At 37.0% G+C, this 16675-nt stretch overlaps 1 protein-coding gene across 1 annotated transcript; it reads left to right on the forward strand.

Moving 5' to 3' along the window:
- Window positions 1–4434: 4434 nt before the first annotated feature.
- LOC132277785 (uncharacterized) lies at window positions 4435–6937 on the forward strand. The gene is made up of 6 exons (XM_059779632.1): window positions 4435–4754; window positions 5395–5576; window positions 5702–5848; window positions 5964–6099; window positions 6207–6375; window positions 6491–6937. Exons 1-6 carry the CDS (start codon window positions 4435–4437, stop codon window positions 6935–6937), a joined length of 1401 nt encoding a protein of 466 aa, XP_059635615.1.
- Window positions 6938–16675: the final 9738 nt, after the last annotated feature.

A 16675-nucleotide genomic window follows, 5' to 3' on the forward strand; every position in this document is an offset into this window, starting at 1 on the left:
CCGAATTCATGAATTCAAATTAAATAAAAACGCCTACCCATATACATAATTTATCCCGCGATTTCTGGTTTTTTGGTTTCATATAAAATATAATATGGACAAATTTCTGAAAACCCCCATTATTTTCAAAAAATGATCATTAAACCCTCACCAATTTTAAAAACCCTCAACAATATAACAACGTTATTATTTTATCCCAATTCTGTCAATTGGCCGTTAAGGGTATGTGAAATGACTAAATTACCCTTATTATATTCTTTTTTATTTAAAAAACAAAAAAAATCATATTTTTGAAATTACAATTTTATCCTTTAGCACAAAACGACCGCGTTTAGTGTCAACATAGGCAGCACTTGTATTGGACATTAAAACGACGTTGTTTTGCTTGCTCCTACCAAAGTAGACGACGGGATCAACTGTAACGACCTAAAAGACACCAAAATAATAATAAAAAAATCAAATAAAAAAATTTCTGCATGATCTCCGCAGAAAATGTTCCTTTACTACCTGTTGAAATATATAAAATGATGCAATAGCCTCACTGGGCCTTAAAAATAACCTATCATGTCCCAAAGCACAATACAGATATTATATCACATTCCCAAGATGGTTACATACATATGAAATGTCCCCTTCATCCATATCATTCAAATAAGGAGTACACTTTAGTTACATCAAGTTATAGTTCATAAAATGTAGCTAAAATTTAATAGTCCATAACTTACAACATTATACTAGTTAAACTAAAGTTTCACAAGATAGTTAATATTACATTTACAAAATATTAGTATTCTAATACAAAAGATAGCAAAATTAAAATAGGTCCCCAAGCTCATCTAAACTTGTGGTGGATCGTCATCCGCCACCTCCTTTCCATATCCTGAAAAATGTTAAAAATAATGAGGTGAGCATAAGCTCAGTAGTGTCTAAGACACACTTCTTATGTCCCCGTGAATCTATACAATGAATAGATGAAAGGTGAACGAGATCATGCAATAGGAAAGCACACATTCTCAACCACAATAACAAGTATGTAACAAATATCAACCAATCACAAGTTTACTACAATGTCATGAAGTGCAATGTTATGCAAATGTCACTCCCCATTTCTGAAACAATTTTGTTTCAACAACCAAACCGTTAGTGTAATCCGACCCAATGCACCTCCATGGCGTCACGAAAGGAAGGTTGGTTAACTATCCACGACCACAAGGCACCTCCAAAACGTCGCATCCGGCCTAGTTAACTCAACTACATTCTCTTCTAGATTACACCAACATCACAGACCACTAGGCGCTTCCTAGGCGTCCGGTTTTCACAAACACTTTTAGAAATACTTTTCCAAAAATTTATTTCCTTTGTTTTGAAAACATTTTTCCCTTTTCTCTTCCCGATGGATGCATGAATGTTTTGTGCTTCTAATCATCAATTCAACTATAGGCTTTCACACATTCCATTTATATCATCATCACAATTTACTAGGAATTTCTAAACATTCATTTATTTTATTTATTTATTTATTTATAACCATAGCATCAATTTTTTTTTTCAAAGCAATAAATAAATAAATAATCATGGGGCATACAATATGTCAACACTGAGCATGCTCATCCACCGTAATGAATTTAGTCATATATATGAATTCAAATAATACATGGAACACACTTATCATTTTGATTAATCATACTTACAACAATCACAAACTAGGTAATCAAAATTAGCATGCTTATGATCAAATTTAAGGGGAAAATTCACATAAAAACCAAGAAGTTGTAAATTAGAATACCCCTACCTTAATGGAAATGAAAACCCCCAAAATTCCCAAATCCAAGCCCTAATTTTCAGAATCCCCAGGCTTGGCCAAATGGTGATTGGCTCCTATCAAATTGAAGGCCTTGATGAGCTCTTCGACTTTGCTTCACAAAGTTCTACCAAATTCCAAAGGAGTAAAGCTAGATCAAAGGTTGAAATTGCAAAAAGAAAGAAAAAAAAAAAGAAATTGCTGAGAGAAGGAGTGATGCAACAGAGACAGAGAATGGGTCTGCGTAATGGCCTTATGGCCTTTTGTTATGTTTTTAATATATTGGTGGGGCCCACTTACTTTTTTTAATAAAAGAATTATTTTATAACTTTAATATATATGTACATATGTATATATATAATTATAACTATTACATCAACGCACGACATGAAAACCAAACTATTTCGATGAGTTTCAGAACAATGACCCATGGGAATTTCTTTATCTCGATCCGGTGAAGTGAAGGACCAGAAAAGTGGGTTTGTTGTTTCCAGCGGCGGAGAACGCTGACGAAGAGGACGACTTTGAACTGGGTGTGAACAAATTGAAGAGCTGCGGCTGTAATAGTCATCTCTTCCAATTATGTCAATCAAATAATGTCAAACAGATTATTTCTATTTAAAAAAAAAAAAAAAATAGCATAAGCCTAACATTTTCCATTATTATTGATATATTAACCCAAACCCAATCCTTTTAGCCCTATAATTAAGACAGCCAGAGAAGATGAGGTTACAGAAATTCTCTCTCTACGTCTATCTTCATATATTCACATAGATATACGAACATATTATCTTACTCTTTCTCTCTCCACAACTCTCTCTCTTTCTCTTTGATATAAGAAATTGTCTTTAAGAGAATTTTCAACATACCATCTGCCAATCAGAGAATTCTCTTTCAGTAAGTCATCATCACTTTAGAAATTGATTTTCTCTTCGGCAACGAGTAGCGACGCGGTCCGACATTAGCTTTCCCTCCCCGACAACGGCTTCGATGTCGTCTGCCCTGTCGTCCTTGATCTCCTGCGCCAACATCATCGCCGTCGCTACCCGGGAGCTCGTCACCATGATGGCTCGCCTGCCCCGCCATTGTTTCCTTCGCCTGATGCACCACCGTCGGTGGTGGTATTGTGCTTGTGTATATATATGTTTGTGTTTGTGTGTGTGGGTATATATATATGTGTGTGTGTGTGTGTCTGTTTGTGTATATATATGTGTGTGTGTGTGTGTGTGTGTGTGTGTGTGTATATATATATTTATATGTGTATATATAAATGTCGCCGCCACTACCATCGTCACTGTTCTCTCTAAAACGTCGCCGAAATATCGCACAACAGTCTATAGGTTCTCAGTTTCTCTCTCTAAAATGTCACCCAAATATCGCTGTTGCAGAGGGAAATCAGTGGAAAGAGGTGGTTTCATTTTTAAAAATTTCTGTAATTAAAAAAAGAAATTTAAATTTAACGATTTAGTAATTCAAATCCCATTTAATTAATGAAGGCAGTTAGATAAAAAAAAATAATAGTGAAAAACAATTGCTCAACTTTTAAGCTAGGACTCAAAGCAATTGCTTTCTTCTTCAACGTGTCGATTTTAGGACTTCTGAAACACTTTTAGGCATGGAGGAGAGAAGAGATGTTTGGGGGTATTTTCGGAATAATACATATAAATATGTATATCACTTGTTTGCACATGTTACATCAAGGGTATTTTCATTACAAAAGTCACATTGGCAAAGCAATTGTTAACCATACGCTGGGTTAACGGCCCAATTTGACAGAATTGGGATAAAATGACGACGTTGTAATATTGTTGAGAGTTTTTAAAATTGGTGGGGGTTTAATGATTATTTTTTGAAAGTAGTTGGGTTTTCAAAAGTTTGCCCATATAATAATAGTAAAAGTAAAAGATTTGTATACATATGAAATATGGAACCCACGGTAAAAATAAATAAATATTTTTTGGGGAGCAACAACGTATGTTGGGCTAGTACTTGGTATGGACAAGGTTTCCTAATTCATTGGGCCTGAATCACATTTAAAATTTAAATTAGATTCTCGTGATTATTATTTTATTATTTTAAAACAATTATGTTCAACTTTACTTACTTCCCCTTCTCCCAAACAAAATTTATGGAATGGAAGTGAAATAAAAAAAAGTAAGGAGTTGAATTCTAAACTCCAAATTTTTTTTTTTTTTTTTAATGATCTAATTTTTTTAGATGAGTCACGGTGTAAAAGATTTAATATTCCATCAAATTGACTATTTTAGAGATTGTGGCCAGCTTCTAAAAATGAGACCTTATAGAGAAATATCTCCCCTTAAAAACCTTATGAGGTTCCATTAGCCCATCTCTATCCTTGCTAGCCTGCTAGGCTGTCTTTGAAACCAACACTTTCGCAGGTGTACACACGCGCCTGCATTAGGCAGTTGATGACTGTGTATATATAAAATCGGACCCACATATAGCTTTACAATGCTCAACTGAATTGCAGTTACGCCTTGGCGCGCAAAACCCATTTAAAAGAACTCTCTGTCAAGAAAGGTCATTCATTTGTTCTGCAAATCTTGTGTCAGAGAGAGAGAGAGAGAGAGAGAGAGAGAGAGTAGAAAAGAGAAGATTGTGAATGTTGAAGAATGGCATCATCATCACCATCATCATCATCGAAGGAAGCTTCGGCCGAAGCAGCAACCCAATCACAGGAAGCAGTCGGAGCTGAAGCACAGAGCCCACTCAGATGTTCTAAACAGACGTTTCTCAACACTTGTGAAACTTCGGATTCGATAGGTGTTAATGAGGCTGAGAACCCTGACACTCCGAGAGACTCTTTTGATTCTTCTCCGTTCCCTTCCTTCTTGAATGCTGTTGCTGATTTGATGGGGAAAGGATCCAAGGCCTTCCAAGATCGTGATTTTTTCTCGGCCGCCAAACACTTTGAGAATGCTCAGAACATCTTGTTAGTCTTTCTTACTTTGATCTTCGATTCTTGTTTGATTATTTGTTAACTTTTGTCATCTTTAGTTTTTAGTTCTACCCAATATATATATATATACTGTTATATTTGTTCATTTAAGAAATTCAATTCAAGATTAGGTTCTTGAGCCAGCCACATTCGAACATTAGCTTCAGTGCTCTGTTTTGTTATGCTTTTGTGGTTTGAATCCATTTTCTACCAGTTTATGGTGTTTGTAATTCAGGATTCTTGAATTAAATAACCCACGGTGAGAAATATCTCATATATAATTCATTGTCCTTTTAATTATTATTAAAATTTTTTTATCTCCAATTAGATCATTTTAGGTTCTGTGACAAAATTTTCATTTTTTCTCCCCTAAATCGTTCTGTCACCTGGGAAAATGGAATTCATTTTCCTAGAACTCAGGTCACGGTCAATTGACAATAAACATCATCCTGGAACCGGGATAAGAAGTGCGGGTAAACACACATACATTACACATGACATTAGTGTGAATATATGCACCTATATATTTATTTATGTATTTTGGATGTGTACAACACTCTGATTTCTTTTTTTGTCCACGCACAAGCTTTTCGGCAGTGCAACAATTCGAACTCAAATTCTCTCTTTTGTTCAGGATTGAAAAAAATGCCATATCTGTTGCTGAATTCGTCACAGCAAAGTTTAAACGCGGTCTTGCCCTGCAAGCTCAATTTCATATAGAAGACAATATAATGATTGAAGCTGTGCCAATGGAGGCAGATTACCTAGTGTATGGATCAGCTATTGTTGCAAAACAAGTTGAAAGTCCGCGTGACGGTTAGTGCCAGAAATTCTTCCACACTTAGCTGATGGATTGTGAAAAAGTCTTGGTTTTTATGTCCAATAATGGTGAGATGTGAACTTTCTAATTGTAGCCTGGTTTTTGTATTTCATGATAATAGGTAGTAAGTCTAAAGGAAATACAGAAGACCTGGAATCTGCCTGGGATGTTCTGCTTGATGCGTGGAAAATTGCAAAAAACGAACCTGGTGACTCGGTGGAGAAGGTGGATATCTTATCTGCCCTAGGGGAGGTGGCACTAAAAAAGGGTAATCTGTCCAATATCATTAATTCGAAATTTTATTGTAACAGGAATCTATCAGCATTTCTCGTCGTAGGAAGATTGAATTCATTCAACCTCAATGTATGCTCCATAATTTTCAGGGAATTATGATTCTTACAAGCACTATGAGGATGCACTACCCATTCTGGAGCATCTGGTTGAATCAGACAATCAACGCCTAGCTCATCTGTATCCGTTAGCTGATTTATTACCTAATTTATCGACTGCTACTTCTGTGTTTTGCTTCTGATATACTAGTCTCCCCTGCTTTTTGACTGATGACAGCCTTCACCTAAAGCTCTCAGAAATTTCAAATTATGTATGTGCATGGCAAATTGCAACAGGCTTACTGAAGCCATTGAATTTTGTGAGAGGGCTATATTAGTATGCAAGAACCGCGTTCAGAGGCTCACGAGTGTGCCTGATGTTGTGAATGTGAATCAGGAGACTCCTTCTAGTGTGCCTGTTGAGGTTGTGATGCTTGAGGCACTCATAAGAGAATTTGAAAACAAGGCAAGCATCTAGTCAAGCTTTGTTTATGAACTTTGGTTTGAACAAAATTCATCTGCAATGTGCCTTAGTAGTGAAATCTTACTCACTTCTCATATTGCAGATTCTGATTCTGCAGGAACGGTTCAAATCATCCCTACCTTCAACACCAAATTTTGACTCACCCGACACAAGAATTTCCCTTGATGGGATCAGTGGAAAACCGGAATATTTCACACCTATGAGTCCCAGCAACCAACCTGGGAGTTCCGAGTTTGAGTCTCCAACAGATTCAGCAAAGAGACAATTATCAACTGATTCAGCCAGCAATGAACAGAGCTCCACACCCGGGAGTACCAGCGAAAACAGCCAGAAATACTATACACCGATGAGTGGTGCCAGTATCCAACCCGGAGGTCTTGAGTCTACTCCTCCAACTGCTCACATAAATGAGACAGATACTGGCGTGGCAGCTAAGGGAGCCAAGAGAAATTTATTGACAGACCCATCCAGCAATGAAAGTACTCCAACAAAGAAACACTCATTGGACCCATCAGCAGAGGAGGATAAGGATAGAACATCTTGAAGATACACTATTTCTGCACATTAATTCTTTCTAACTGCTTACTCTACTCTTAGATGTATAGTCTTGCAGTACATGTTTCCTGATTTCGATCTCTTCCCTGCTTTGCTCATAAGTGGCATCATGTTTCATTTTGAATGTAAAGTCTGTAGGATTGTTGTGCTTCATTGTAGAACATAAACAGATAACTTGAACAAATTTAATCTTGCCATAAAATCAGTCTAAATTTGGTTCACTCCAGTGTGTGCTTTTGATCTTCCATTGAAATTTGTTCTTCAATATTGTTTACAAAAATCTACACATCTCGGTGTTGGTAATCAAAAAATCTGCACACTTCAAAAATGACCCAATGTTATATGACACTATCATGACACGAGTCATCGAAAGCTTTCAATCTCAAAGAGTAGTCCTAAGGAGTAGCAAGCTAGAAATGCTCATATGCATGGTAGTGGTGGTGTCGAAATGGGGTTTCTAAGCAAGTAATGTTGAACCAATTTGGAACTACAATTAGTAGCCAAAAATATATATCACAGATAAAAAATAGAATACAAAAATCTACACATCTCGGTGTTGGTAATCAAAAAATCTGCACACTTCAAAAATGACCCAATGTTATGTGACACTATCATGACACGAGTCATCGAAAGCTTTCAATCTCAAAGAGTAGTCCTAAGGAGTAGCAAGCTAGAAATGCTCATATGCATGGTAGAGGTGGTGTCGAAATTTGGTTTCTAAGCAAGTAATGTTGAACCAATTTGGAACTACAATTAGTAGCCAAAAATATATATCACAGATAAAAAATAGAATACAACTATATAAATATTTAGAGAAATACAAGCCTGCTGCTTGGTTGTCTCATTTAAGCAGACGAGGTCCCAATCTGTAGATATATAAGACCATAAATAATTTCAATAGTATTTTACAAACAGATACATTGCCTGGTTGAGATGATTCAGACAAACTCTTTTTAATCTCTCAGTAGAATTAGGTTTGCAGTAAGCTAGGTTGGCCAGCCATTTCCTCTTTCAAAATTCTGATATGGGACAGATTTTTGGAGGCCTTGGAAAACTTCACGAAACGCTCTGACCAACAATTCGTGAGAAATTTCAATTACTTGACAATCATCACGACATTGTATGTCTGTTCCACCGCATCCATTAAATGACATAGATTCCATCAATAATCCGTTTATGCTTCCAACATGACGATCCGTATTCCACATGGAAGTACCCTTTGGAAAGGAGTTAGATCAGCAGTGACAGTCAAAGCCAAGCCACCCAATAGCTGCTAATTTCGGATCTCCTGAAGCAATTCAATCTTTTAGGCTGCTTTTGTTTTTCTCAGCAAAATAAAATCAGGAAAAGAAAATATCAACAATCAGGAACAAAAAAAAAAAAAAAAAAAAAAAAAAAAAAAAAAAAAAGTGGAATGCAAAGTACTATTTTCGTAATAATGATAATATATTATTATTATTAAAGTATTCGTAACAATGATGAAGTATGCAGCCCATCTGATTTCTCAAAACAACTTGCATGGAAACAAGAAATTAACATATAAAATCACCTTTAGACATCCTGCAGGTTTATTGAATTGTTAAAGTTATAGGCATTTGCTGGAGTTCTTTCTAGGTTGCACACCCTTGTGGTCAGTCTGTAATATTTGTGATTTATATAAATATATATATATATATATATATATATATATATATTTAAATGAAAAGATTTTTAGTGACGTGGGACCCGTCACCATACCTTATCAATTAAAATGACCACAAGGTCATTAACTGACCTCAACCTCTCTCTTCTCAGTTCGTCATTCCCTCTCAGCCTTGTATCAGTTTATTTTTTTATTTATTATTTATTTTTCCTCCATTTAAGCCTAGAATCAAGGCTTATCCTTGAGAATTTGATCATACCACTTAAAACAAGTTAATGAGACCTTCGTTTTGATCGGAGTAATTTCTAGTTTGGAGCACTTTTGAAATTTCAAATTTTATGTCTAATTTGGGGCTTTCCATCTATTTTGACGTTGGGGCGTTCTAACCCACAAATTCTTTGATTTCAGTGAGTTATTTCCTTAAATTTGGCCCAAACATGATTTTGTTGTATTAATCTTGTTATAATCATGAGATGATTTATGTGTTGTATGTGTTTTATGTGTTAAGTGGCATGCTAAGATGAGTTTTTATGAAAATGTGAGCTTGATTATTTAAGTTAATTGCTACACTTGTTATGATAACATGATTGTTAAATTGAGAAATTGATGTGGAGTATTAAATTATTTTTGAAAGCATGCAAGCATGATGTATATGAAATGGATTTACACTTTGTATGTTTGGTATAAAATAATAATAATAATAATAATAATAATAATAATAAAAATAATGTTGAAGAGAAGCATGAATTACCTATTTTAGAGATTTAATTTGCAAAGCATGTGTGAAATTCTATGATTGAATTCATGATTAGGAGCATGAAACATTCATGCATCCATTGGGAAAGGAAAAATGGGAAAAATGTTTTGAAAGCAAATAAAATAATTTTGGGAAAATATTTTTGAAAAGTGTTGCGAAAATCCGGACGCCTAGGAGGCGCCTAGTGGTCCTTGGTGTTAGTGTGATCTAGAGGGGGTTAGAGAGAGACTCTAGTGTGGTTAAGCTACCCAAACGACGTCATGGATGTGCCATGTGGTCGGGGAAGACTAGCCAACCCCTCCCTCGTGATGCCTTGGAGGTGCCTTGGGTCGAATTACACTAACGGTTTGGAAGTTAAAATGGAAATGTTTCGGAAACGAGGAGTGACATGAGCATGACATTGCACTACATTGGCATATATGGTGTATTTGTGACTTGGATGACAATTGTGCTTATATTGGAGGTTGTGGTTATGGTTTACATCCCCGGTATAGTATGATCCCATTCTCTTGTTTTCTATTCTATACGTGGATTCACGGGGTCATAAGAGGTGTGTCTTAAATACTTCCTACCGAGCTTATACTTATCCCTTATTATTAACATTTTTCATGATACGGAAGGGAAGTGGCGGACGACGTTCCTCCACAGGGTTCAATGGGTTAGTAGATCGTTTTGACATACTTTGTAACTATGATCTCATTTTATTACTATTATTTATTTATTATTATTATTATTATCTTATAAATCTTGGGATGACACGTATATTATGTATTGACATAGGAAAGGACGGTAATGCCCTTAGTTAACCTTGGGTTCGGGTAAGGACTTGGTTAGCGATTTGGACCATCGGGTTCGGGTTGTTACAAATTTGGTATCAGAGCCATGGTTCGAAAACCATTAGGACGACGGGAAGAGGCCTTTCTAGGGTTGTGTGGAAGATGGATTGAATTATTTATATGCTTATGTATTAAAGTATTTGTTATTTGATAAGCCTGCTTATTTGATTAAGTGCTTATGTGTTTACAATTTCAAAAAGGCGTGCTTATTTGCTAAGTGTTCACATGCTTTTGTGTTTAATTGCTAAAATGTGTATTATATGGCCATGACGATGAAATGTATAAATAGTTGAAAATATATTAATTATGTTATGATTACAAGTGTGATTTAGGTGGTAACGACAAATGGTAGGCACGATGTGTGCAGTTTTATTTTAAATGTTAATGTGACAAGTAGTAAGCACGGTAGGTGCAAGCATGTCTCGTATGTATTGTGGTTATTTAGGCATGGTTAAGCAAGTATAAAAAAAAATAATAATAAAAAAAAATAATAATAATAATAATCATAATAATAATAATAATAATAATAATAATAATAATAAGAATGAAAGATGGGGTGTTTAATTTTTTTTATTTTTTATGATGGGACACAAATATATTTTGGTATAGGGTATGGTTATTATGTATGTGTGTTCACGTGTGTACATTCGGTTGGGTACGGGATTGTTGCTAGTACGGTAGAGTACTTGTTGCGGCATTGATGGTTGTGTGAGTTTTGACCTGAGTAGGCGAGGAGCTCGGTTGCTCGAGGGTTGTTGGATATCGGTTCTTATCGAACTAATGGCGTAAGTCTTTAGCTCTTGGATCGAGCTATTTGGTGCATGGTTGCTTCATTTTTCTTCTTGTTTTTAGGGTGTAGTGCTTGGGGCATAGCATAGTGCGATGTCCGGGGTGAGACGTACAAGTTTCAGGTGTTAGTGTACGGATTTTTGTGACTGTGGAGGTTAGGTGTGCACTGTGGGGGAGGGGTATGACCTTAGGGGCTTAGTATTTGTGACTTGGGTCACGATTTGGTACTGAGGTTCTCTTCGAGTCAATTTATGGCGAGTGTGATAGAGGTTGCTTGAGTCATGAGTGTAGTCTATGGATTGTGAATATGTATTTCGAGCATTTTGGAACGGCTTAAGGAAGTGTGTTGGTTTTGACTATCGTGGGAACTTGTTGGATTCTGTAGGTCTATGGTGATTTAGGACCGGTTGCCGGATGTAGATCATTTCATGGTCTTGTAGGAGTCTATTTTAGAGACTGGTTTGTCGAGGAGTGATTCTCATTTCGAAGAGTTATAGGAGTGCGTTTTGGGTAATCGACTCTCGGTGAGTCGGTTGCATGGCTCGGTTGATGAGCAGGGTTCTGGGTTGGCGCGGCTGTCTAGAGAGTCTTGAGGTGGTGTATAGTGGTTAGTTTTAGCTGTGTAGTGTAGGATTACACAATAAAGCAGGTAGTATGGGGTCATTAGAGTGTTTGGTTGTTTGCGGATGAAGTGATAGCTGGTGAGTATTGTGTTATCAAATGAATTGTGTTTTAGAATTTGAAAGTTGTGGATTAGGGTTGTATTTCAGATTGCGTCTGGAGTATCAGGAGATAGTGTTTGTTGTTTGAGGATTCGAAGAGATAGACTAATGATTGTTGTGATTGGGGCGAGGTTGATCTTGTAGGTTAGTTGGTAGCCCTATTTGATTTTTTGTCGGGGCTAAGGATGTTTTAAGGAACGGGAATGAGGAAAAGTAATGATGTTGAATTGAGGGTATGAAGTTTTCTTGTTTGGACGCGTAGATCGCTCAGAAAGAGTGGTTTGATGTTGTCGGTTAAGCGTTAATGATTGATGGCATCGTTGATGGTATTGAGGTGACAATTGGTTGTTGAGCATTTTGAGATTTGTGCTTATTTTGTTTTGAGGGTTTGTTAGCATGACATTGCCGTATGGAGGTTCTTTTCTGATGGTAAATAGTGATCGTTATGGGAAGTATCAAAAGTAATGTTTATTTTCTTGTTACGATGGTGTTGTCCTAAAGATGTTTGAGGAAGAACCACTTGGTAGTGGCTTGATGGTCTGGTGAGATGAGAGGTACGAGTTGTCCTTCGGGAAGAATGGTAATAGAGGTGTTATAGTGAGATGTTTAGTGTTGATGAGCAGGACGGTTTAAGGTTTGACCCAAATGTGGTTTGGGAATTATGAATTGTTTGTTGTATGTTGTCAAGTAGGTGATGGGGTTGTGCGCCAGTTGAGGCGATTGTGGTTGGCTTAGTCTTTAGAGTCAGTAAGGATGATGTTACAATATAGATACCTTTTTCTTGTGGCGAGTAGTGGGTTGTTGTGACTAAGGTCACGGGTCTTGTGTGCATAGTGTTTGAGGTAGTGTCGCCTTGAAAGGTGAAAGTGGAATGGGTGGTAAAGTGTCATTTTACGGCTTAGAGGTTGTCATTTGGGAGTGACGGTTTCTACATGGAACGAGGCATAGTGTCCGAAGGGCTATGCTTGTTTCTAGTGTTTGTGTGTCGTGAACATTAGTACTCTTGTATGGTTGGTTTTGGTTAGCAGGGGTATCGCGGTGTATCGTATACGAGGTTTCTGTGTTAATAGTGTATGATGAATCGTTATTGGCAAAGTCGCCTTGAGTTTGTAGTTCCATACGGGTATCCATTTGGTTCTTCTCCTTATGTGTAAGGAGTTTAGTTCATCTCAGGTAAGATTGGGTGTCCATGATTGGACAATTGGTGTGTAGCGTGGGACAAGGTGTCGGGTGCATTCAGGTGCAAGTCTCCAGTCTGTTGTGAGAGTGGGGTTTGTTCCTCTTTCCGTTTGTTTCGTTTGTTCAAGTCCTAGCAAAGACGTCGTTTGTCGTGAGCCTTGTTCTCCATTTAGGAGTTGTGTGTGTCCATGGGTGGACGGACCTGTGTGTAGTTTGTTATGTTATTTGATTTAATCTGTAAAGGTTTGGTTCGTTTGGTCGACTCACTCCCATGAAGGGAGATAAAGTCATTGGTTTTTTGTGGTGCTTGTTTTGAGAGTGGTTTAACGGCACGAGTTGCCGAATAGGGGTGGCATTTCCGGTGTCAGGTTTTATCAGTGATGGCTAGAGGTGTGTTGTGAACTGTAAGTTCGAGGAGGTGATGTGATGTGAGTCATGTACTCGGATGTTTTTATAGTTGTTTGATTCGAGCAGTGTCTTGAGGACGATTGTTGGTGTTGTCTTAGAATTACATGATTAGAGAAGGTGAATGTGTGATTATATTGAGGAATAATAGAATTGATTGGCTTTGGTTTTGAGGTTTCAGGTATACGACAGTCGTATTATGTGTTTTGAAGAGGTAGGAATTGAACCGAATGATGACATGGGGTTGTTTACCTGGCATGGGTGTTGAGAGAAAATTAGAGATCTTATATACTGGTTGATGATTGTGACGTTTAGTGTCGTGTTGTTTTTAGCTTGTTACGGGTTGTATGATTGAGGCATGATTGGGACTTTCAGAGTAGGTATGTGACTGTATAGCTATTAAGGATTATGTAGCACGATGGATTGATAGTGAATGGATCTCATTGTTGTTTTGTGGACTGTGTGAGATTGTATTTGATGTTTGGACCTGAGGATAGGAACGATGTCTATGCTGAGATCGGATTGAGGATGAGAATGGCTTGGCCAATCATTTCTCCTAAATCAGTCCCTCTTTAGCACAATGTCAGGTCAAAGGTTACTGATTATTTGATTTATCAGGAACAGTGAGAATACAGTATTACGCGATGTGTCGGTGTGACAGGGTGGATTCAAATGGTTAGTCTCGGGTGACGAGGTGTGCTAGGTAGGACTAAGTGTCCGATAACGGGTTTGTGGTACAATCACTGATTATTGAGGATCTCGTTTTGAGGATTTGTGTCCAGGATATAGGATAGTACATTTTATTATTCTAGTGACTCATGATTATGTAGTCGTTGGGAAATCTGTTGTTTTGTCTTCTTGAAGTTGTCTAGGGTAATAATTATCGAATAGTGTGGATGGTGGTTGCTTGTACTGATATGTGGTGGTGTAGCTTTGTGTTAAGTGGCGAGTATTGGTCTGATAGAGATGTGTAAATCTAAGTTGAGCTTGATTGTGAGATGGACGGGGTTCCTCGTTTGGAGTCTTGTGTGTTCTTTAGATGATGAGTTGGGCTTAGATGTTGTCATGTTTGGTGGTCAGGTGACCATTCTTCTTTGGACCAATGTCCATTTTGAGTTGAGTATTGTGTAGAGCGTATCAGTTGGTTTTGTGTTACAAAGTTGTGAGAAATGAGTACCCTCATAGGGTGGTGAGCATTGGGTTTCAGTGGCAGTGGTTTTTGATTACTTGGTGACGTCTGGTGTCAAAGGCAATAATGTTGGTGAGTTCATGGTCTTGTGGTTTGGTGTGGTGTTTCTTGGGAAGGTCTGTGGCTATGGGCCTCATTCTTTAAGGAGTTTGGATTTCGAGGATGAAATCTTTTAAGGAGGGTAGATTGTAATATATGTGATTTATATAAATATATATATTTATATTTATATTTAAAGGAAAAGATTTTTAGTGGCATGGGACCCACCACTATACCTTATCAATTAAAATAACCACAAGGTCATTAACTGACCTCAACCTCTCTCTTCTCAGTTCGTTATTCTCTCTTAACCTTGTATCAGTTTATTTTTTTCTTTTTTCTTTTTTTCCTCCATTTAAGCCTAGAATCAAGCCTTACCCTTGAGAATTTCAGCATGCCATTTAAAGCAAGTTGATGAGCGTGTCGAGACCTTTGTTTTGATCGGAGCAATTTCTAGTTTGGAGCACTTTTGAAATTTCAAATTTTGGGTCTAATTTGGGGCTTTTCATCTATTTTGAGGTAGGGGTGTTCTAACCCACAAATTCTTTGATTTCAGTGAGTTATTTCCTTAAATTTGGCCCAAGCATGATTTTATTGTATTAATCTTGTTATAATCATGAGATGATTTATGTGTTGTATGTGCTTTATGTGTTAAGTGGCATGCTAAGATGAGTTGTTATGAAAATATGAGCTTGGTTATTTAAGTTAATTGCTACACTTGTTATGAGACATGATTGTTAAATTGAGAAATTGATGTGGATTATTAAATTACTTTTAAAAGCATGCAAGCATGATGTATATGAAATGGATTTACGCTTTGTATGCTTGGTATAAAAAATAATAATAATAATAAAAAAATAATGTTGAAGGGAAGCATGAATTACATATTTTAGAGATTTAATTTGCAAAGCATGTGTGAAATTCTATGGTTGAATTCATGATTAGGAGCATGAAACATTCATGCATCTATTGGGAAAGGAAAAATGGGAAAAATGTTTTGAAAGCAAATAAAATGATTTTAGAAAAATAATTTTGAAAAGTGTTGCGAAAATCCAGACGCCTAGGAGGCGCCTTGTGATCCGTGATATTAGTGTGATCTAGAGGGGATTAGAGAGAGACTCTAGTGTGGTTAAGCTACCCAGACGACGCCATGGACGAGCCATGTGGTCGGGGAAGACTAGCCAACCCCTCCCTCATGACGCCTTGGAGGTGCTTTGGGTCGGATTACACTAACGGTTTAGAAGTTGAAACGGAAATGTTTCGGAAACGGGGAGTGACATGAGCATGGCATTGCACTTCATTGGCATATATGGTGTATTTGTGACTTGGATGACATTTGTGTTTATATTGGAGGTTGTGGTTATGGTTTACACCCCCGTATAGTATGATCCCGTTCTCTTGTTTTCTATTCTATACGTGGATTCACGAGGTCATAAGAGATGTGTCTTAGATACTTCCTACTGAGCTTATGGTCACCCCTTTATTATTAACATTTTTCAGGACACGGAAGAGAAGTGACGGACGATGCTCCTCCACAGGGTTTGATGGGTTAGTAGATCGTTTTGACATACTTTGTAACTACGATCTCATTTTATTACTATTACTTATTTATTTATTATTATTATTATTATTATCTTATAAATCCTGTGATGACACGTATATTATGTATTGACATAGAAAGGACGGTAGTGCCCTTAGTTGACCTTGGATTCGGGTAAGGACTCGGTTAGCGATTCGGACCATCGGGTTCGGGTCGTTACATAGTCTGGTGCTGACGAAATTTCAAGTAGCTGTAGAACCATAAATGCAAACAGTGTGTGCATTTTTGACCCCAAACTGGGACCCTCGATCATTGATCCACACAGTTCAAATTGATGAGGCATAAATCAAATTTATCAAATGTATTTATAAAATTTTACATATCATTATTTACATTTTTTGTTAATGAAGAAAAGTCCACTCTTATAGGAGGAATGAGAAATTTGGATCCATAAAAGCTTCAAAAAGGACTAAAATGAGTGTCAGTATAGAAAACCATTCAAGTTCTTGAGTTAATATTCATTCATGATAAGTGAAAGTGTGGAACCTAGAAACCGTTCCATTTCACATACATTATTTACTCAGGAGAGGAGCAAGTAATATGATGCTCACTACATCAATGTCATATTT

The sequence above is a fragment of the Cornus florida genome, unplaced genomic scaffold (genome assembly GCF_030987335.1).
Source record: "Cornus florida cultivar Cherokee Brave unplaced genomic scaffold, ASM3098733v1 CherokeeBrave_3.0.0_Hap2_Chr10, whole genome shotgun sequence".
Taxonomy (NCBI): Eukaryota; Viridiplantae; Streptophyta; class Magnoliopsida; order Cornales; family Cornaceae; genus Cornus; species Cornus florida.